The sequence below is a fragment of the Lissotriton helveticus genome, chromosome 4_1, assembly GCF_964261635.1.
Source record: "Lissotriton helveticus chromosome 4_1, aLisHel1.1, whole genome shotgun sequence".
Taxonomy (NCBI): domain Eukaryota; kingdom Metazoa; phylum Chordata; class Amphibia; order Caudata; family Salamandridae; genus Lissotriton; species Lissotriton helveticus.
The window spans coordinates 435,294,827-435,318,481 of NC_136063.1; the positions used below are offsets into that span (position 1 = coordinate 435,294,827).

At 43.6% G+C, this 23,655-nt stretch overlaps 1 protein-coding gene across 1 annotated transcript in view; it reads right to left on the reverse strand.

Annotated features, from left to right (window-relative positions):
• PTDSS1 (phosphatidylserine synthase 1) overlaps positions 1-23,655 on the reverse strand; it is a 360,643-nt gene that overhangs the window by 90,901 nt on the left and 246,087 nt on the right. Inside the window, exon 9 of the mRNA XM_078686999.1 lies at positions 5,562-5,627. Within this exon, the coding sequence (XP_078543125.1) occupies positions 5,562-5,627 (66 nt within the window). The remainder of the gene's footprint in view (positions 1-5,561; positions 5,628-23,655) is intronic.

Genomic DNA, 23,655 nt, shown 5'->3' on the forward strand with positions numbered 1-23,655 from the left:
AGATAGATCCCTATATATCCAGATGAGATTTGGAACCCTGCCAGTTAACTGCTTTACATCACAATGGAAAGGTCCCAATCATGTCGGTCATAGCACCGAAACTGCTCTTTTGGCTGTGGTGGAGCACATCAGGAAGCTGTTGGATCAGGGTCAGACGGCGGCACTGATCCTTTTGGATCTCAGTGCCGCCTTCGATACGGTGTCCCATCAGATTCTTTTACACCGTCTGATGGAGGCAGGAGTTGGAGAGGTGGCACTTGAGTGGTTTTGTTCCTTTCTTAAGGATCGAGGCTTTAAAGTGTCTACACCTCCTTTTGCCTCAGCTTCTCGCCCTATACTTCAGGGTGTTCCCCAAGGTTCGGCTCTTAGCCCTACCTTATTTAATTTATATGTTCAGCCTTTGGCGGAGGTAGCCCATAGTTTCGGTCTCTCCTTAGTGTCATACGCCGATGACACGCAGCTGGCGGTGGCACTTAATGGTGACTCCAACATGGACGCCCCCACCTTCCAGTCAGCGTTAAAAGCTGTTGCTGGCTGGATGGCGAATAATCGACTTCAACTTAATGCCTCTAAAACCGAGGTCATTATTTTTGGTAGGGAAAGTGGGCTGTGGGGAGATCAATGGTAGCCGTCTGATCTAGACCCTGTTCCCACCCCTGTAAGTGAAGTCAGAAACCTCGGGGTGTGGTTTGATGATAAGCTCTCTTTCACCTCCCACACTAAGCGTGTGGCTGGCGCATGCCTAGGTACTCTGCAATGTCTGCGACCTATTTTTAAGTTTTTTGATGCGGAGACCAGACAGATTATAGTCCAAGCTCTGGTTCTTACCAGATTGGACTACGCCAACTCTCTGTTTTTGGGTCTAAATCAGGCCGAACTATCCCGTCTTCAGAGGGTCCAAAATACGGCGGCTAGGATGCTTGTCGGCCTCCCGAAGTTTGTCTCAGCTCGTCGAACCATCCAGGATCTTCATTGGCTTCCGATGGAGCAAAGAATTAAGTTTAAGGCCCTCTGCCTAACTTTAAAAATTCTTAATTTAGCCTCCCCTCCTATTCTTTCACAGACTATTCTGCACTATGTCCCTGCTAGAACCCTCCGCTCTGCTGGATTGAATCTCGCCATTGTACCGCGATTTAAGAGAGCTAGAATGGGTGGACGCTCGTTCTCAGTGCTGGCGGCTGCCCTCTGGAACTCTCTGCCGGCTCCTCTCCGTTCAATCCCTGACTTGCTTCCTTTTAGGAAGGCATTGAAGACTTTCCTCTTTTCTACAGTGTAGATTTTGTCGCTTCTGCCTGCTGTTGTGTTGTGCTATCCAATTTTCCAAAGCGCCGGGACGCCTCTTGGCTGCGGCATCCGAGCGCTATACAAAAAGTAAATAACATAACATAACATAACTTGTCCCGGAACCCTGTCCTAGCTGTGGACATTCTGAGGAGTCAATTGCCCATCTGTTTCTTGCATGCCTGGCATACAAAAACGCCAGAGAAAAGTGGCTCAAACCAGCATGCAGGGCACTGGGCTTTATGAGTCATGTTGCAGCCCTGCGCATTTTGAAAACTGATACCTCCTGTTTGACAATTGTTTGTGGTGTGGCCAAATTCCTGGGGCGCGCCTGGCTAATCAGACAAAAGCACCGTGACAATTGCAAGGCAATCACAACTGCCCAACAAAGAACTTGATTTTGGACCAGTGTGCTTACCGCAAGTCAGGATACAATATGGGTCGTAACCTTCCTCTGTGCCGTAACGGAAATCTGGACCTATGGATTAATCACCATTTTTAAAGATATGATGTGATATTTTTCTTTTTTTGTCTCATCTCTATGACATTTTACTATTTGTGCTGAATTTTTAACTGTCTTTTTAAAAATATATATATATTTTTATATATAATTTTCTTTTTAAAATGCTTTTATGATACATTTTTTATCGAATAAAGCCTATCAAATCGGTTTACCAAGCCATTAGCAAAGATGTGTTAATAACTTCATGTTGTATGCGGGGGCAGTGGTGGTACACCACACTAGGAATCTGCCATGGCAATTTGGGGCTCACCGACCCTTACCTTATAAGAAAGTTTAGGGCCAAGAATAGTTGACAGAACCAAAATCTTCCATATTTCAAAGCAATGTCAGTGCTGCAGGCATCATCAAGATCATCCATCATTCCATCAACCCCCCCCCCCCCCCTGCCTGCGCCCTTGACTCCTAGAGTTGAAATGTTCCCGAATCTTGTACATGAGTAAAAAGAAAAAGCATGGCCACCAGTCTGTTATTGAATCTGGTCTTAATCTAATATCTGCTCTTGTTCTTCTTGGTGGTCATTCTCATTTTGCAACAGGCTAAAAGCAATCAGACCTGGCTCATTATTCATGAAGTCACCATCACCACACACGCCTCAAAACAATAATCAACACAAGGAGAAATATGAGTAGAGCTTGCAATCCTGTCTCATTATGATCGTCTTCTAGATTCATCTTGATCCTCATAACGAAGACAGATCTAATTGGGGTGGGGGTTCGAATTGGGGTGTTTAGGGGCTGGGGTAGGATTCTCATTTGATGCTCTCTGTTAGACTGTATTGAGTGCGGAGAATCGATAACCTGCGTGTTGTATTGACAACTGGGTGGGAGAGGGGCCGACTGTCAGTTCTCAATGGTCTTTGCGGAAACCTGGCTTAGACTGGGCATGTGAGGACTTTAGGAGCATTGAGGATAGTATTTGCAACGTATAGTGTCTACCTAACGGCTTCTTTGCATTGCCCGTGAGATTGTTCCTCCCCCCTTAGTTATTTTCCTTGAAAATCAATAAAATCTGTTATAAAAAAAAAAAAAAAACGAAGACCTAATTATTCCTTTTCAACGATAGGATTGCAAACGGCGTACGTAGCTTAATGCTATATATTTAGATTTTCATTTGGGTCTGTAAGTGGTTCACTTTTCTGCATTAAATATTTCTTCACAACATAAGCATAGGCCTAATTTTAGCACATATGAACTGTGTTTAATGTTCCTTAAAGTGGAAGTCAGAGCAAAAAATAAGCATTGCCAAAGTCAATAGTTCTCAGCTTTGAGACCTACTGGCTCTGCCAATGCCTTTTAGCAATGCTGCCCAGCTTTCCCGAAAAAGAAAAATGCTTTCCTCAATGTTGGCCAGTATCATCATCAAAAAAAAAAAAAAAAAAAAAAGGCGGAGAAGCTGCATCTGTTGCCAATGGTCACATCATTCTGCTGACTTGCGCATCGTTGATTATATCTGGGCACATATGTGTCACAACGCATGCGCCGTTTCCTTTGCTTTTTCTATTTAGTGATCCATGATGGTGGATACCATTTGGTTTTGTAAATACAACAAATAAGATTCTTTTAGCAAGCAAGAGCAAAATAAAGAGAACCGCAGGACGGGTACGGGGGGAGGCAAAGGAGTAACAGGTGGGTTAAAGGAGAGGAAAACCAGCACATGAGAGAGAAGCAGAACAGAGCTGGGGACAGAAGCACATGATTGAGAGAAGAGCACAGAGATCAGCAGTGGTGGGGAAGAAGCACACACGAGTGTCAAAGTAAGCAGCACACAAATGTGAGAACATCACAGGGGTGAAGGAGAAGCACACAAGGGTGAGAGCAATACAAGGGCTGGGAGAAGAACACGAGTGAGACAGCAGTGCTGTGGAACTACACATGAGAGAGAGCTGCACATGTGAGTGAGCAACACTGAGCACTTGAGGGAGGGCAGCACATGAAGAAGAGAGTTGGAAATACATACACATACACTCCAAACATGTGTGTTGCCAAACATGTTGTAAAAAATTCTCTAAAGGTTAGTAGTGCCCGAAAGTGAGCAGTGGAAGGATACAAGTCAGGTAATCAAAGGGATGTTAGAGTGTGTGCTCAGGGGTGGGAAAGCCACCAAATACGAATCAAACAAACGTAAGCAGTGGGCATGCTCTAAGACCCAATGGGTTCTTGCTAACAATAGTTCTTTTGAAAATAGACAACACAAGGGGAGTCTCCATATAGCTAACAGTATTATTTTGCCTCGCATAACTTAAGAGGGCAACTTCATATTACCGATTTTAAATAATAAGTATACAATTAAAAGATACGTCATTCATTTTGTATCAAACTGTATCAAATAGTATCATTCTGATCAGAATAGTTCGAAGAACAAAACTATTAAAAACAGTATACCTGATTCAGCAGAAAGAAAACATTGAGGAGAATTAAAATGTTCAAAATCATCTCCAGGTATTCGGAACTTTCATCTTTACTTCAACTTTTTTTTCCGAGGACTACACAGTGGAATTGGACGTTACCAAGTGCTGAGCTCCTGATTTCATTCACATCCGTCAAAACATGTGTTTTTACATGTACCTTAAGAACTGAGAATATTTGGGCATTCCATACTCTTGCACTGTGTATCTGTGAACCTAGAGGCATAACCCACGCATGCTGAAGCAAAACCAGAACACTACATGTGCGTCATTCTGAATACGGAATACACAAACCTTAAAAACCCCTGAGCCCTGTGGCCTCACTTCTATGTGCTGATAAATCAGTTGTGAAGCATAATCCTTGTCGACTGTAAAACATCCACAACCTAGAATCATTGTATACTAACTTTTGTGCTTATGCTAATCCACAGGGATGAATTTATAAATGGTAATGTGCACCGAAAAAGTCTTAAGGAATGCGGATGCTGTGACGAAAACAACATATGTAAAAGCGAAATAATAATTGTTGAATTACTAGGAACTTAGTAATACTTTAGAAACGTTGGCCCTATCCATACATCTCATGAAAATGGTCATGTATAGGTACATTAAGGCCTGACACCAAACCCTCAAACACAAACAAAGCTCAAAAAGCTGGACCGGTCACTCATTTTGCTATAATCAGATGCTTTTCTTTGGTGCAAACATACTATTCGACTCATTTCTTTTAATCAATTTAGACTACTGATCCTTGTTGCCCTATTCAATGCTCAGGTCTTCCCAAAGGACCTGTTTTCTAGTTTGCTACCCTATATAAACTGCAAATGAAAGTGCATGGTTTAGTCTGGCATTAGCCAAGACCTTTCGATTTGACTAAATGTGTATATATAACATACTTGCATACAGACAGCCCTCTTTCTCCATTGTCTGTCTTTGTGTTATTTACATATTTCTCCGCTCACAGGACCATACATCCTGGAGCAATGGGTAAGCCCACTTCAGCCATTGACAGATTTCACTGTGAGTGTTTGATTCTGCTCTTTCTCAAGGAGCACATCCGCACACAACAAAGTTCCCTTCACTGCCACAAACTACTATAAAAATGTGTGCTTTCTGAAACCAAAATAAATGTTTGCTTTTAGCTAGTTATATATTTATTTATTTATGGGGGTTTGCAGATCCACAACAACAACGTTTTACAAATCCTGTGACAAAACAAGCATTGGCAAAGACAAAATGCTGGCAATCTATTGACTTTGCCAATGCTGGCTTTATCTTTTGCTGTTCTCTTTCAAACCCATTCTTACCCATCCATCGCCTATAGTTGTAGAAATATTGAAAAAAATAACTTACCCAAACACCCAGCACTGAGTTCCTACCCTCTTGCATTGTGTATCAGTCAGGTACGCATAATACTGTCTGAAAAGAAAACGGGAATCCATTAAAAGTGTAACACATAAGAGAATTTAGACAGCAAACAAAAAATACCTTACAATTTCTAGTGAAAGTTCAAAAGGAAATCATATAGCACACCAAAAAAAAGCATAGATACCTACATATACAAATCTTTAGTTGCATATTAGCACTTTATTGATATGGCTCGATGCAGGAATGGGGCTTTTTTTGTTTTCCATTCTGAGGGTGTTGAAGTTGAAGTTGGGGCAATTTATAGAGCGCACGTTTACCAAAAAAGGTTTCATGGCTCTAGTAATGTGCAGTACTGTAAAAACAATTTAGGCTTCAAACGCTCTGGTGAATAGCCAGGTCTTCAAACCTTTACGGAATTCCAAATATGAAGGAGAAGAACGAAGACTGTCAGGGAGGTCATTCCAGAACCTGGGTGCCAAAAAAGAGAAACACGACCCCCCATGCTTCTTCCTAACAAAGCGAGGGATAACCAAGAGGTTTTTTGACGACGACCGTAGGTTCCTGGAAGGGATGTAGGAAGAGAGCCTAGATGCCATATAGTGGGGAGCTAAGCCCGCCAAAGATTTAAAAATGAGGCATCCTAATTTGAATTGGCATCTATAAGAGACCGGCAACCAATGCAATTGTCTAAGGAGAGGAAGGGCATGATGGAATCGAGAGCGACTATAAATCAGCCTAGCAGCCTGATTTTGGATAAGCTGAAGTCGGCGTAATTCACAGGCAGGAATACCAGTATACAAAGAATTAGCATAATCCACCGTAGAAATTACAAGGGCTAGGAGAATAACCTTCAAGGCGTCAATAGTAAAAAAACGAGAGACCTTCCGAATTACACGAAGAGACAGGAATCAGGAAGAAACGATCATACTGATCTGAGTATGCATCGACAGATCATTGCTGATTTTAATGCCCAAACTCTTCACGGATTTGGACGCCGAGGGAGGTGGACCAAGAGAGGGGGGCCAAAAGTTAGAGCACCAAGGATTGGGCGAACCTCCGAACAAGACAAGCTCCGTCTTGTCGGGATTTAACTTTAAGTGATTCATACACATCTAGTCATGGATGAAAATCATAGTGTTCTGAAAATGGGTAACTGAATCAGGGGAAGCAGAAAGAGTAAAGATGAGTTGGAGGTCATCAGCGTAATTAAACACTGTGACCTCCAGACAGCGCAAAGCATAAATTAAAGGAAAAATATAAAGATTGAATAGAAGGGGAGAGAGCGGAGCCCTGTGGAACACCACAGGTCACCGGGCGAGGGGAAGAACAAAAAGGGGACAGTCGGACAGCCTGTTGGCGATTCTCCAAGAACGAGGAGATCCAGCTTAAGGCAACCCCCGAGATGCCAGCGCATCCGACACGGTCGACCAAAAGAGAATGGTCGACCGTGTCGAACGCTGCCGATAGATCAAGAAGTATCAGAGCCTGTAAAAAACCCTGATGTTTGAATGGTGAATGTGATCGTGTGACGCAGCCTCAAAGGACCGCTCCTGTGAGGTCAAGCATAGAATGTTTAGGCTGGTTTGATCTGGTTCCCTGACAGACACTCTGGATTCATGCTTAAACGAGGTAAGCACCTCCCAATAGTAGTGAACCACCACTAGCGAGAGGATTATCCCAAGGCACTAGGACTCTGAGTAGGCCACAAGATCCCAAAAGGTGCTGCTGTGCAGAGGGCCCCCACATGCTGATTTATTGTAATTGTATTTATATAGCACCTACTACCCCTGTCGAGGCGTTGGTGAGTAGCACGCTACTCCGGAATCCAAAGTTAGAGTTGTTTAGTTAGTGGATTAGTAAAAGCTTTTTCCTCCTCTTCGGGATTGGTAGTGAACATTGTGTTAAGTAATTGCTTGTTGAGATTTCATGCCTTGTGTGTATAATTTGTAAGGGATAGATTGGTTTTGGTGAATTAGTAGAGGGAAAATGTAAATTGTTACTGGGAGTGGTGGACATGTGCGCCTGTTAGTTGGATGAATAGGCTAAAGTAGAAATAAAAGAGGGAAGAGCTTGGAAAGGGTTATTTGGGAGTCCACTGTGGTAGGAGAGGTTTGGGACGAGTCAGAGAGCGGAGGTCGGGGCAGAGTTGTAAAGGTTTTTTTTTCTTCCGCAGTAGGTGTGAAATAAATAAATATAGAAATACATACCCACAAATAAAATGTGTACATACTGAGGGATATTAACATATTAAACATATGCAAAATAATGTAGAAGTATACAAATGTGTACTATCTAAAGATCCATATGTGCACACGTGTAAATATGTACAAACTCAAGGATTTTCAATTTTGAAGTTGATGAATTAGGTTTACAATTCACCCCCCTCAATATTTCAATAGTTAAGCACATATTCACCGATTTCCTATAATCAATGTTACAACAAATTGTGACAGATAAGTTTTATTGTCTAGAAATAAAACTAAAAGCATACACAGATTAACTTATATGTTATCTATTAAGCGACTTACTTATACACGATAAGGATAATTTATAAATATATTTAAATAATAGATTTTTTTCTACAATGAGTAAAGAAAAATATAAATCTATGGGTACATATCAACAGTTATAATATATAGGCAAAATGTATACATAGGCACATTAACATAATATGCTCATGTAATTTGTATTCAGCGGCGGCCGCTCCATTAGGGAGTCGGAGAAAATAAAATGGCTTTCAAATCCATTTTATTTTTTGCTTCTCGCGCTGCGAGAATGCAGACTGCAGGGGTATGCCTGGTTGGGGGCGGGCGTGAGGAAATGCCTGGTTGGGGGCGGGCGAGTGTCTGGGTGTGACAGAATTTATCTGCACTAATCTACATTCTAATAAATCTCCCTGGGCAGGAAGAGGGAGCTGCCACACCTGAATAGACAATGTTCTCTGCCCCACATAAAGGGCTGATTACTCCCCACAGACAGCCTGGCAGACAGAATTGAGATGAAAAGGTACCTGTGCACTTCAAGAACCTGCTTCAAAGTCACCCACACTTCAAAGGCAAATTTGGGGTTAAGTACTGGGGCTCCGACCCTACCAAAACAGTACACTATTGGACCTGTGAAGAACTTTGCCAGGAGTAAAGACTGCTCTTCCACCAGGATTGCCACTCTGCCAGACTGCTGTTCTGAATGAAATGCTTTCTGCTTTGATGAACTGCACTGCTGCCTGTATATCTCTGCCCTACTGAGGACAAGGAATGGATCCATCTAACTTGAAACCAAAGTGACTCCAAAGGCTTGCCCCTGTTCAGAAGTCTCCGGGCCATCAAAGATTTCCTTCAACTTTGCAACAGCACCTGGACTCTGCCATCTGGGTGTCCCGCCCTACCAAGTGGTGCCAATCCAGTCCTGGTCAATTGAAAGGTGATTTCTGCTGTCCAGAACCATCAAATTCGATGCAGTGATGACTTTGTGCCGATCAAAACTGATGCATTACCCTTTGACGAAGACGCCTATCGATGATATTGCTTTGACGCAGTGCACGGCTTGACACCAACGGACTGTGCGGTTCAACGCCGACGGACAGCATGGCTTGACATCAACGCAGCATCTGCATCGTAAAGGGGTTCGGCGTTAAAGCCTTCATCAACTGCGCGGATCGGCGCAACTGCTTCTCCTCCATCCACGGGATTGGCGACGACAGAGCGCCTCTTCGCATCGAGGCTTCGCCGTTGACCCTTGCTCCATCCAAGGTACTTTGTCAGCGGGTCCTGCCCGAGTCCTGAAACCAGACTGCAGGCAGCGTGAACTTTGGATTTACCCCGGTTTAGCGCGACCTCAAGTAACCTCTTAGTGCTATTGACTACTAAGCACTATTTTAGGTTTATTCTTGAAAAATTCATAACTCCAGTTCTACTTATTGGCTTTTTGTTGTTTTGGTCTTGATTTTCTCATAAAAATATCCAATACTTTTTTAAACCGGTGTGCAGTATTTTTATGGTGTCTTGACTGTTAGTTTGTGTTGCACAGATCCTTTACACTTTGCCTCTTTAGATAAGCCTGCCTTCTCTGTGTCAAGCTACCAGAGGGTGAGCACAGGTTATCTTTTAGTGTGCATCTAGCTTACCCGGACTAGGATTGTGGCCCCTACTTGGACAGGGTGCATATCTCTGCCAACTGGAGACCCAATTCTAACTCCCACACCAAAAAATATGTCAACAGACAGGCCTCTACTTTCAAAAATACGGATTATCTTCTTTACTGGTTTGTGTCCCAGCCTTTTAGTGAAAAGAAACATAGAATCAACGGATCTTTGAAATTTCAGAGCTCTTATCTTTACCAGAAATTTCCAATTAAATGCTGCATTCAGCTGGATTCCCAAACGAGTAAAATTTTGAACTTAAACCACTTTTTCGCCAGACAAGGTAAATGTCAGAGATATAGAGATCCTAGGTCCACATTTCATTATAAATTACTTGGAAAGATTTATTTTCAGCCCAGGGTCGTTCATACAAGTGCTGAAAACAACCAAGAGAACCTGCAGCCCATTGGCAGGTCTCGCTAATAACACTGCATAATCCTTATATAATAATACAGGTCCAAAATGGGAGCCTATCTTTGGAAGGTCTCTACCCCTTTAGCATAAGAATTCTTCCAGACCCTTGATATAAAGAAAAAAAGAAATTGGGCAATTACACAGCCCTGGCAAACCCAGACAGTTGAAATTATTTTAGATGATAAATCGCCTTTGTGTTAGATCGTACCTTGGCAAAGGTTTGCCAGTGTAGCCGGCGGAGCACATCAACTAGGGTATCTGTCCCCATACCTTTAATAATATCCTAGAGCTTGGATAGTTGAACCGTGTCAAATGCACATGTAAGGTCCATGAACACCAAATGATTGGTTCCTTCTTGACCCGGACATATTTTTGTGTGATGAGACATAAGTTAAGACTGATCCACTGTGTCCAAAGCAGGCCGAAACCGGAGCTGCACATCGGATAGTGCCTGGTTCTCAAATGGCCATTGTTCAAGTTTAGATATTATTACCCTGCCCAAAATTTTAACGGTGCTATCGTGCAACAAAATGGGGTGGGAACAACGGGGCTGACCCAAGGGATAACATAACACTTTTAAAAAGCCACTAGAATCTTTCATCTTGCCTGCAATCTCCAGATCTCCCCATGCTTTGGTCCTTATTCCTGGCTGTGATAGCAACCTTGTAAATGTAAATGTATTGCGACTTATATAGCGCACGTATCACCCGAAGGTATCAAGGCGCTTGCTTAGGGAACCCGTCCTGGTATTCCCCTGTGAGATACCCCGGCAGGGTATCCACAAGGTGAAAGCCAGGCATCCCGCTGCGAGGGGCCGTAGTGGAGATTAAGCAAGCTATTGCCCAGAGTCGCAGAGTGTGACCCCGTGAGTCGAGTAGGCACCGGAGCGAGAATTGTCGAGTCCGTGGAATTTTTGAGCCCGAGACCCGCCGAGGCGGGGAATCGAACCCTGGTCCACGGCCGATCTCAGCATCCAGGTCTGCCGCCTCTAACGACTGAGCCACGCTTCTCCACCTTGCAGACATTTCTGGTTAAAATAACTTCGGTCTTGTCCGGTGGGCATTCCCCTAGTGCTAACTTGAGGCTTTTATGAGCAAGTAAAATTGCATGATTAAACCAACCGGGTTTGGTTGAACAGGGTTGTTTACTCGTAGTTAATGTTAGTGAGATATAAGCGATTAAGGAAGTGTTTGCCTGGATAATATCTTTAGGGTCTCCCTCCTGCAGTGAGCTCTGTTAAGATGGTTATTCTTCACAAAGTTTCTCATAAATTGCTCCTTGTCCATCTGATCCCCCCCTTCTTGGTAAATTCCATGGCCCTGCATAACAACGGTCTGTGCTTGGGTCACACATTGTGCAATAGAGAAAGTAATTGAGAGTGTTGCTTTGATTAGGCCACATAACCCAGTATTGTAGACCTGTAGCCAGATAAATCCAAGCTATCCCAAAACGATTATTAAAGATTTTACAAATATACTCTTTAATTACTATATTTGCTGCAAAAATACCACAATAAACGCAATTGTGTGCTGCAAAATTTCCATTTTTGTGCCCAATAACATACACAGTAACGTACAATAGATTATTGGGTATAGCAAAGCCATTCAACTGCTGGCCATGGGTCACTTGTAAGGGTAAAAAGATGTGCTTATCAAGCAGCAAAGCAACAAATTGATGGACGTTCTTAAATCTCATTGACAATGGAAATTGCTCTAGGTATAATTTAAGCTACTCAGGCCTTTTGAGAAGATCCACACGCAAATCAGATTTGGTGCTGCCTTGAAGAGAGCAGTGCAGCTCCAGAGGCTAGTTTGCATCCCTTCAAACTAGAACACAAGGGATCCAGCATGCCCTTTATCTATTAGTCAAGGGTGACTAATTCTATCACCGTGCTACAACTTCAAGCTGCTTACTGTTACCAAAGGGTCCCCAATTGTGTGAAGTGTTAAGGGTTGCCACTTAGTGATTTTTCACTAGTTATGGGATGCTCCCTAGTAAAACATTCATCCAAATACTTCGTGTGCCCATCATTCGCAGTACATACAATGACAAGCTGAAGTGCAACTTTAGTTGAACTGTGTATTCTATACAGTCTTCAGCATTCAAGTTTCTCTTACTAACCACCATAGTGCAGCTTTGATTGGTTTTGATGTCTCTGCCTTTCATTTGTGAGCCACAGTAACATACAACAAAGTAGGTAATCAAATGTGACCACATTAAGAATGTTTTGTACTTAGTTGCGGTTCCAGTGCAACACAATAAAAAGCACAGATGGAACACATAAGTAAGCTCTTTCAGAAAATGCCTATGGGTGATTTGAACAAACAAGGCTCAGGTATGAAGGTTCTTGGACTTTGCCCTTTCTGCAGGGCCATCGCCAAACTTTTTGCCATCATTCTCCGGTTTGTGTTGGCCTTTAGAACTCTGTCCACTTCCACTGCTAACCAGTGCCTACGTGCTAGTTATCTCTCCTTTAAACATTGTAAAATTGGCTTATACCCAATTGGCATATTTAATCTACTTGTAAGTCCCTAGTAAAGTGGTACTACATGTACCCAGGGGATGTAAATTAAATGCTAATAGTGGGACTGCAGCACTCATTGAGCCACACACTAAAGTAGCCCTTTTAAACATGTTTCAGGCCTACCATTGCACCCTGTGTGTGGGTAATTTAAACTGCCATTTCGTCCTGGCACAATAAACCTTGTATTCAAAAACTGGGCAAGTCCCTTTAAATTTTACATGTCTTGGGAGTGAAAAACTCTTAAAATCGTGATGCATCCTCGACACATGACCTCACAGTGCTCCGCAAACCAGGATTTGAAGTATGTTGTTCAGCGTGCTTAACTTGGTCCCTGTGTCCGGCCCGCATTCCATCCTGAACGGCCTGAACTTTTGACTTTGTCCCAGTTCAGCGTGACCAGAAAACTACAGTTTGCGCTTTGTGATTCTATGCACTATTTGTACTGCATCTTTGAAATTACATATCTCTGGTTCTACTATTTGGATTTCTGTCATTTTGGGCTCTAATAATGTACTACATTTGACACTATTTTCGTGAATTGGTCTGGGACTTTCGTTGTGTTGTGTTTTTACTTTTTTGTAGTCTGAAGTGCTGCCTACATACTTTACATGTTGCCTCTAAGTTAAGCTGCCTGATTTTGTGCCAAGCTACCAGAGGGTTAAGCACAGGTTAATTTGGGGTTTGCTTGTGTTTCACCCTGACAGATTGTGGTTGCTGCTTGAGTAGGGTTTCACCGCCATCAACCAGTAATCCAATTTCCCACAAAGGCCCATAGGGCTGACGAATAACCTTTAACGGTGCCCACAGCAAAGCCTAGTAATGCCAACGACTGAACAAATAAAAGAAAATCAGAATGATTGGCATGACGTGGATTGAACCAACATTCCTCGCCCCAGGCCACAAACTTTACCCAAGCAACCAGAATTTATTGCCTGTGGACAACCCACTTGAGGCCTAATTCACACCCACCATCTCCACAGGCAAGTCAAAGCCATTCAGGTGGTCGCCATGTATGGAGGTATAGATTGTGGAAGTTTGGGTGTAGAACCATGTTCTGCTGCTGGAAGACTGAGCATAGGACAGATGCTCAGACTCAGCAGAATGAACTGGGCTCGGTCCAGTCAGACTTACTTCAGGACTCAGGGAAGTAGCAGCAGTGGCGGACCTGCCTAGATACCAGAGTCTCATGGAATACAGAAAATGTCTCCCAAAATCACTGAAGAAGAAATCCCACAGTGCAAAAGGTGCAACACTGAGCAATTATGGCATTATCAAAAAGCTCTACCCATCACCTGCCCCACTCGGTGAAGAGGCCTTAAACTACCACCAACCCCATTTCTCAGTTGGAGCTGATGCACTTCAAATTTCCTGGGCCATCGTCGACCAACTATCCCAGATCAAATCGCCTATCATTTAACCTTTTCTCAAGGGCGTTATAGATATGTTTCCCCCACTACCTTTGTTATGATACAGCTCAACCTTAATTTGGGTCTAAAATTCCAGATGGGGTATCTTTTTGAGACCCATCATAGTTAGCATTTATGACTATTGACTTTTAAGACTGTTTTTCTAGTAGCTATCGCTTGTGTTAGTGAGTTGTAAGACCTTCCCATATGCCCTTCTTTTGCTACCTTTTTCCTGACAAGATGGTTCTTCAAACCAGAGTTGGTTTTCTTCCAAAGGTTATGGGCCCATTCCTTCTGGGTCACTCCATCATCCTTCCTTCTTTCTATTCCACACCAAAGAAGAGGAGAGGCTGAACAGGCTGGACCTGAAAAGGATGGTCAATTTCTATACTGAGCTCACCAAAGATTTCCGTACCAAAGACCATCTCTTTCTAGGGTACACAGGCAATAGAAAAGACAAAGCTGTCCAAAAGGGTCCACAAAATAGGTAGGGCACAGCACCCATACTGTCTTAGAGGGTACGGAGAGGAGGGTAGTTTTTTCCACACTATTCGGGATTGCCCCTTCATAACCGACTACTGGGGCTAGGTCCTCCGAACAATATCCCAGACATTGAATATCTCTTTGTTGCCTGAACCGCGCAGATGCCTCCTAAACATGTGGGAACCTAATGATCTAACACGGCAGGGACAGACATGGGTGACCCTGGGCTTCATGGTCGCGAAGCGAAATACTGCGCCGAAGTGGGGGCCACTGAGCGACCCCTGTTGGAGTCTTGATGCAGGGACATGGACGTAACAATGATCACCGAAAAAACTGTATATATAAACAGGAAGTGCCCCAGAAAATGGACCAAAATATGGACGGCCTGGAACAATTACAGAGGAGACATTTGCGAGCCCTATTCCTGATTCCGACCAAGATAGAAATCAAATAGGAAGGATGCACAACTGTAGATTACTCGAAGGTAGTCACCCACTGGTGGTGATTCTAAGATAGGTTTACTGGTGCTGCGCAAGGAGACGTCGAGTGCCTAACGGCGTCAATCGTAATGCGTAAAGATGTGAGGCAAGAGAATCTCTAGCTTCATCCCTTAGCGTGCACACATTGTCCTTTGTGTTGAAATAAAGACTTCCATATAATGGTTTGGCTTTCAAATTTGTTTGTATTTCATAATGATTTTTGATTTCTCATGATGATTTCATAAACTCTTTTAACAAATGACTTTCTTTTCAGGCAATGTCTTTGAAAATGTCCAATTGTGCCGGCGTTTTCTGAAATGTCAACACGGACCGAAAACCTTTCCACTCTTTACTAAGGTCAGTTACAGACACACGTCTTAACATATCTTTAGAGCACCGCACGTTCAGTTTCTTAGCAGCTTGCACTGACCTTATTTTCCCCGTATTTTTTCAGACCTGAATTATTCGTCACGAACAGGCATGTAAGTGACACATCGTTTTTTCTACTCCGTTTGTTTTGCTTGATAGATAGATAGATATAACTACCCAGGATTTCTAAAACACTATGCAGTTCTAACCACTTTTTCACAGATCACTCACAAGATGTCAAACAATATGTCAATTGTTTATTTTTTAACTCATGTTGTAACTAGTCATATAGACATCACTTTCACTAATATCCATTTATATCGTTATTTTACAGTGTCATATTCCCTGATGAAGGGCATGTTATCTATGCCCGAAATGCATTGGACATTTTCAAAGACATTGCCTGAAAAGAAAGTCATTTGTTAAAAGAGTTTATGAAATCATCATGAGAAATCAAAAATCATTATGAAATACAAACAAATTTGAAAGCCAAACCATTGTATGGAAGTCTTTTTTTCAACACAAAGGACAATGTACATGTGTGCACGCTAAGGGATGAAGCTAGAGATTCTCCGACCAAGATAGCTCAGATGATGATTCAGGGGAAGAATGAGAGGGTGGGTGGGGCAAGGCAATTGTTGGAATTAGTTGTGATGGTCGAGAAAAGGCCTGGGACACATGAAAATCAGTATCGAAATTGTTTTGTACACGCTGTACCAGTATATTGTATTCATGCACACTGCCAATCTGATGTTTTTTGCATAACCAATAAAAACATGTTTAAAAAAAAAAGCTGTCCAAAAGGGGACCTTATTGAGGTGAATCACCTTATGCATGAAAATGAGTTATGCCTTAGCAAGAAAAGAAGCACCTGAGGGCATAAGGGCCTATTCCACCACAGTGAAGTTTTCCATCTTGGTCTTTACAAGAGGAGTCCTTGTGGCTTACAGCTGCAAAAACACACGAGTTGGTATTAGGAGATGTCACGTACCGATGTTGTTGCTGCGGCCACCGTTCTTGTCGCTCCTGCGGCTACCACCGCTAGCGCTACTGTTGCCGCCGCCACCGCCGCTGCTGTTCCACGGACCACGGCCAGCCCAGAGGCTCCGGTGGAATCGCGAATTCCGAGGCGGAGAGCCCCAGCAGCGGGATCCAGACGGAGGCAGGCAGAACGGGCGGAGAGAGGAGCAGGCGAGTGCTGAGCTGTGTCTAGTTGCATTAGCCGCGTTTGCTGCGCTTGGAAAGTGGAGCACGGCACGGAGAGTGCTGCACCGCCAACCCGCCCGTGTTTCTCGGCAACCATCTGGCATTCTAGTCCTGGCCCCAGTAAAACACCTCCAGGCTCCTTCTGCTGAATTGTGCGTGTGGACGCAATTGGAGTGTGCCGCTAATCCACAGTCCCCTTGAGCAGCTCTGTACCTTCCTCCGAGCCTTACTCCACAGTCCCGCCTCTGCCCGGACGTCCGGAGGCCCGGGGGCTCAGGGGGCTCCGCTGCCCTATGCCCCTGTGGCCCATCTTGGCCTCAAACTCACTCTCCTCCTTGCTGTGTCCCCTCCACTCCCGTCTAGGAGTAGGGGAGTGCCTTGCACTGTATACTGCCCCCCCCCCCCCCCGCCCTGAGCGGTACAGGAGAGGCAGAGTAGAGGTGAGGACGGTGGGGGGGTCAGGTCGCTACACTAGCTACGGATCAGTACAATCCGGATAACCAGGGCACGATCAAACCCAGAAATTGTGCTACGGACCCAGAAAGGAAAAAGCAAGGCCCAGCAAGCCAAGGTTCTGCAAAGGGAACCAGTATAGTGCATAACCGAGGGGGAGGAACATCTCTGGAAGCCAAACAACCCAACCCACAAAAGCTCCAACGCCAAACAATAAAAATTAAGGAAAATAAAAGAAAATAAAGCAAACCAATAAAACAATTACCAAAAATCAAAATCAGCCCCTCTCAGCCTTCATTAAAAGGCATTGTAAAGCCCTTTACTGAAATAAAGGGTAGTGCAAAACAGAGACCAAGGAGTCATAAACCCCCCCAAAAAAGTCAAAAGCCGCTAAAAACCAGGGGGAAAAAGAATAGTATTTAACCAAGTATCACCATCAGGGAGCTATCACTGCCAAAAACCACCTATAACCACCAATAACCAAACCAAGCCTCCGACATCAACACCGCAATTAAAACTACCACTAATTGGGAGCCGAATTGGCCCAGTGTTGCAACACATCACCAACAGTTAAAACTTCTGCAGAGCGCAATATAGGAGCCTCGTTACACTTTTGCTAAGCACTACTGCTTGGATTCAGAAGTGTGACAGGACGGCCATTTTGCCCATTTGTCCTCCAGGACATCCTTGTCTGACCATTCCTTTAAACCCCTCTACCAAGAGGGGTACTGTTTGGCAATGTATTCAAAAGGTGAGGAATCTGAAGGTAGAAGTATCCACCTTTGGTAATGATCTTTCTGGTAGGTACTATATCTGCAGATTACTTACCGATGCCATTCTTCTCCCAGTCTTGGAGGATGGTCATCGGCAATGTTTAATGGGGTTCCAACAGTTTACTGCACTTCAATTTACAAGATGATACGGTCATTCTCCCACATTGGCATAGGAACAATTGATGGGAAACTGATGTCTGCATGCCGGGGTGATGGCTTTATGGCTTCGATGAAGTAACAATGATGTTGCTTCTGATGTCTATGTGTAGCCAGTTTCACCTACCGAGGTGGAAAAGCTATAGAAACATTTCTCGATCCCGTCTGGTGCATGGGTATTCAAAAGATGAGGGATGCATAGGAAACCGTATCCATCAGAAGTTGAAAGACCAAGCACAGAATGTCTGTGAGCAAACTGGCTTTGGTCTCCACAGTGAGCATCTGTACCTCTAGCACCGAAACAGCTCTACGAATTAACACTGTGAAAGAGGTGCTCTCTTCAGTAGGGGGAACCAATGATCAGTCCAACTAATTCTCAGAGGAGGTGCCATGGCCATTAGCATTTTGTAGATCGAAGTAAATACAACGCATTGGTGTAGTGAGGGGGAGTATCCTTATGGGGAACATGCAGAATGTCCTATAAACCAGATTTATTAAAGGAAAGCCGTGAGCATTGTATTTAGTATGCAAATTATGGTTTGCTTGGCTGTTGTACGAGTTACGAACTATGAAGCTATTCAAAATTAGCCAATTTTAGTGGTTATCTTGGATTTAAATTGTAACCATAATTGGGCTTTACTGTGTTTTTAAAGGAATTTCTAAGGCCTATTTATACATATATTAGGGTGTGATACGCAAATCCAAACATAATCTTGTTTCTTCAGTGAATATAAACATATATTTTACGTGGCTTTGTCATGTTAGATAGAATGACTGGATTATGAGAGAGAAGAGCAGGAAAACTGATTTGAAAAAACTTAAGGTGGTGGAAAGTGCCTTTTGGTGCATTCTCTTGGCCAGGTTTCCTTTTCACAGGAGTCGCAGAGCTTGTTCCTCTCCGTTGAGTATGGCTGGCAGGCCCTGGTGGGAGGACGCACTGAAAAAGTTTGCAGAGAATCAAAACATCAATCCGGGTTGTGCCACTGATGAAGACCAAGAAAACTGTGTTGCATTTGAAAGGATTTAGGCTGTTCTTCACATTCAAACCATGGACCTCAGAATGTTTTACATTTTCGGAAGCAGTGACCATTTCTGCTGAAAATCTGTAGTTCACTTTAAGAGTTGGAATTCTGCTGAAAATCTGTAGTTCACTTTAAAAGTTGGAATCCCTGTATATCAGTGAAACATCATACAAAAGTCTCTCATCTTTGTATACAGTCAGCACAAGGCTGAGGGCAAATAGAAACTTCGGTCTCCACCGGTGGCAAGCAGGAGACAAAGCAGCAGAGGTTCCCAGAAGGGTTTAAGGGAAATTCCTTCCTTAAATCTAGTAATCAACTACTGTTTAAAAGGGGCACTAACACAAAGGCCAAGAAGTGTATTCTTCTTGCTGTAGAAACTAGTAAAGTCTTCAAAGATCAAGAAATGCTTCCAAGTCAATTTGTGCAACTTCTAAAGTGTACCTAAGCTGATAATAATGTACAACATGCACAATTAGTAAAATGTACTTCCTCAAAATTCCAAAGCTGCAGAGTCCTCTGCTATGGGGCAAAGGGAACTATGTCATTTATTTATTTATTATTTATTTGAAAGTTTTATATAGCGCGAACAAGATCTTTGCAGATATCAGAGCGCTTTACAGACGAAGGGAACAGCGTGTGAGTAAACTAGCAATTGGGGTGGGGAAGATACAAGTGGGAGCATAGTCAGCCATATACATCAATAATAATACAAGTGCAATATAATTGATAGCGTAAACACTCAGGCAGGTCAATAACATGCGTCATACAGAAATGCAAAAAAGATTAGTAACACTGAATGGTGTACCGTCTGTGAATATCATCCCCAGTAATAATTCAAGTGTATTTAGCCATGAGGATAGCCTTTACTTCTCTCTTAAAAAGCATGGTAGAGGAGATGAGTCTGATTTCAGGGGGGAGTGAGTTCCAGATCCTGGGTGCCATTCCTGAGAAGGAGCGTTTATACGTTTTTTCCTTGCGGAATCTTTGGGGCTTTAGCAGAAGGTTGTTTGTGCCTCTGGTGTTCCTAGAGCCTCCGGAAATCGTCAGCTTTTGGGCGAGGTATCCGGGTGAGCTCAGGTGGACAGCCTTGTGCGTGATGCAGGCGATTTTCAGATGAATTCTGGCTTCATAAGGCAGCCAGTTCAGGGCTCTCAGGTCAGGGGAAATGTGTGAGTGTTTTCTTGAACCGGTGATGAGTCTCGCTGCAGCGTTTAGAGAAGCTCTTATGGGTGCCGTGGTAGTTAGGGGGAGACCGCAGAGGCCGATGCTGCCGTAATCTATTCGAGGGATGACTAGAGCTTGTACCGCAGTTTGGAGATCTTTGGCTGGAAGGAAGGGTTTGAGTTTCCTTAGGGTATTGATCTGATAGTTCGCCCCTTTAGTTGCTTTGTTGATGTGTTCCTGCATGTTGAGGTTGGTGTCAAGTGTTATTCCTAGAGATTTTGCTGAGTCCACAATGATGGGCTGAACATTGAGTGCGGTTAGGTGTTTAAGCCAGATTTGAGTGCTAGTGATCTTCGCAGGAGGTGAGATCAAGAGGAACTCTGTTTTAAGAGCATTGAGCTTGAGGTGATTAGCAGCCAACCATGATTGGGTGCTTCTGATCGTTGAATTCAAGAGCATAATGTCTTTGGGTGATTGTACTTTGAGATAGAGTTGAGTGTCATCGGCGTACATGTGGAATTGTACATTGGATGCTTGTAGCAAGGTGGTGAGAGGTTCCATAACTAGGTTAAACAAAGTTGAGGATAGGGAGGATCCTTGTGGGACGCCTAGCGTTACGGGTATTGGCGAAGACATCAAGTTGTTACTCTTGAATTTCTGCGTTCTGTTGTGTAGAAAGGACATGAGTCAGAGCAGCATGCTCAGCTTGGAGCCAGAAGGCGGCTACGGTTCCAAACGATTAACCACCTGGACATTTGTGGAGAATAACTCATCCTTAAAAAAAATTCTAATTTCCATACAGACTTATCAAATTATGAGAAGTTATAAATAAAGTGTGACGATTCAACAGAAAAAATGCATTCAAATGGATAAAAGACTTGGATAAAAGTGGAATTTGAATAAAACAGGAAGGAAGTACCACACCACCATTATAGGACAGCACTAACATTAAAAGGAAGAAATATTTGTGCAGAGAATCTGCAATGGCAAAGTGGGCTTGACTGGAACAAAGTTGAATTATAACACTATAGAATAAACTGAGAAATGTGATAAAATAATCTGAAATTACTTAGTAAACTAAATGTATCCTTCATAAAAGTCATTTAACTCCACTAGGCCCACTGTTGAGTCACTGTGAACTACGACTTTCAAGCAGTAATGCTTGGTGAAGGTTTGTGTACTCTTCAGGTTGTAGCTCTGCAGATGTCCTGGATAGGTACTCCGGCAAATAGAGCAGTTGACACAGAGACCGCTCTTGTAGAATGGGCACACACTGGCACCCACAGAAGTTGCTCTGCTAATTGATGGCAATATCTAATAGCACTTGAGATCCAATGTGTAATACTCTGTTTACACAGGGGATAGCCTTTCAGAGGGGCACTAAAGGCCACAAAGAACTGGGATGATGTGAGAAAGGCTTTGGTACTACGAAGATAGAACTAAAGACAACGCTGTATATCTAGCAAATGAAGGGCTATTTCCACTACCGTTCTCAGTCGTGGAAAGAAGGTTTCGAGTACAACAGGCTCACTCAAGTGAAAGTCAGATGGAACTTTGGGGATGAATTTAGTGTTGGTACGAAGGAGTACTCTCCCATACCTGAATTGTAGAAAAGGTTCCTGGATAGTGAGAGCCTAAATTTCACTAGCCCTCCTAGTTGAGGTCACGGCTAGAAGAAAGGCCACTTTCCATAAAAGGAACTGGAGGTCAGATCTGTGTATAGGTTCGAAAGGATGTTTCATGAGTTGTGACAGAACTATGTTTAGATGCCAGAGGGGTGGAGGAGGCTTGACAGGTGGAAAGACCCTAAATAGCCCTCTCATGAATTGCTTAATAATCCTTGCCGATCATAATGAGGAACCAGAAGAGGTCCTCCTAAATCGAGATACTGCTGCCAGATGGACCTTAACAGAGGCATGGATGAGTAAGGATGGACGTCGGTTTCCTGACACCTGATACAAAATCTCTTCCACTTCATTCCGTATGTCTTGTTAGTGCTTTGTGACCTGACGTTGACAAGAATATCCCTACATTCCGAGGGGATATTTAGATGCTCAAATTCAAGGTGTTCAGAGCCATCACTGCTAATCGAAGTGATTTAGGATCTGGATGCAGAACTTGTCCCTGGGACATTGTCATAAGAGATGGAATGGGATGCAAGAGGATGGGCTGTCTCTCTGAAAGTAGGAGATGTTATGTGTACCAATGTTGACGCGGCCATGATGGGGTTATTGGGATCATCCTGCAGGGTTCTGCCTTCATCTTCATCAGCAGTCTTGGCAAGAAGAGAATCGGTGGCAAGGTGTAGGCAAAGATGTCTGAGCATGCCTTGGAAAATGCATTCCCACAAGATCCAGGAAGGTGATGCAAAGTAACAGCACCTCTTGTTGTCCTAAGTCGCAAGCAGATCTACGGTTGGTCTGCCCCACTGGCGGAAGATGTTGTTGAGTGTCTCCTGATGCAACTCCCATTTGTGGCAGGCTGACCCGAGCCTGCTTAATGTGCCTGCTGTTGTATTCGGATTACCCGGACAATGTTCCACCTTTAAAGACTCTATTTTGTATTGCCTATTCACAGATGCAGAGCCTCCTGAGGGAGGAGGTGAGATCAGTTGCTGCCTTATTTGTTGACATAATGTATTGCGGTTGTGTTGTCTGTCCTGACTAACACCGCAGAGTTTTTTTATCTTTGGTAGGAAAGTCTGCAATGCCAACTTCACCGTCCTGAGCTCCAGCAAGTTGATGTGGAGATGCCGATGTTGCTGCCAACGGCCGCTGGCCTGGAGATCTTGAAGGAAAGCTCCCCATCCTTCTAGGGAGGCATTGGTGGTAATTATGAACAGAGATGAAGTGGCGAGAACAGAGAGACCAATTTAAATATTTTTCCGCCGAGTACACCAAAACACGGCCTTGACCACTGCTGGCTTGATAGCAATAACGTCCTCAAAAGTACTTTCTGCAGAGGACGCATCTGAAGCCGGTAGAAGAGAATAAGAGGGATACAAGATGACATTGTTCCCAGGAGGGACTTGTAGCGGATGCCCGAGCTGATGACACTGATGAAGCTTTGATTAGCCAGTCATCCAAGTAAGGGAACACTTGATGTTGCCGCCTCCTTAGAAAGGCTTCTAGCAGAGCCAGACATTTAGTGAATATTCTTGAAGCCAATTTCAGGCCAAATGGCAGTACCTTGAATTTATCATGGCCTCCGGGTACAGTAAATCGAAGGTACTTTCTGTGGGTGGGGTGGATGGGGGAAATGAAAATATGCATCCTGTCATGTGAGTCGAGAGCAGCCATGTAATCTGGGTTTAGATTTAACAAAATGTCCTGCAGAGCGACCATGCAGAATAATGCTTTTTGAGGTAGGTATTGTGGATTCCCAAATCTAGAATCAGTGGCCATTGACTGAAATATTTCCATACCAAGAAGAAACCGGAATAGAACTCTTTCCCTACCTGGGACACAGGACCCTGTTCTACTGCTCCCTTCT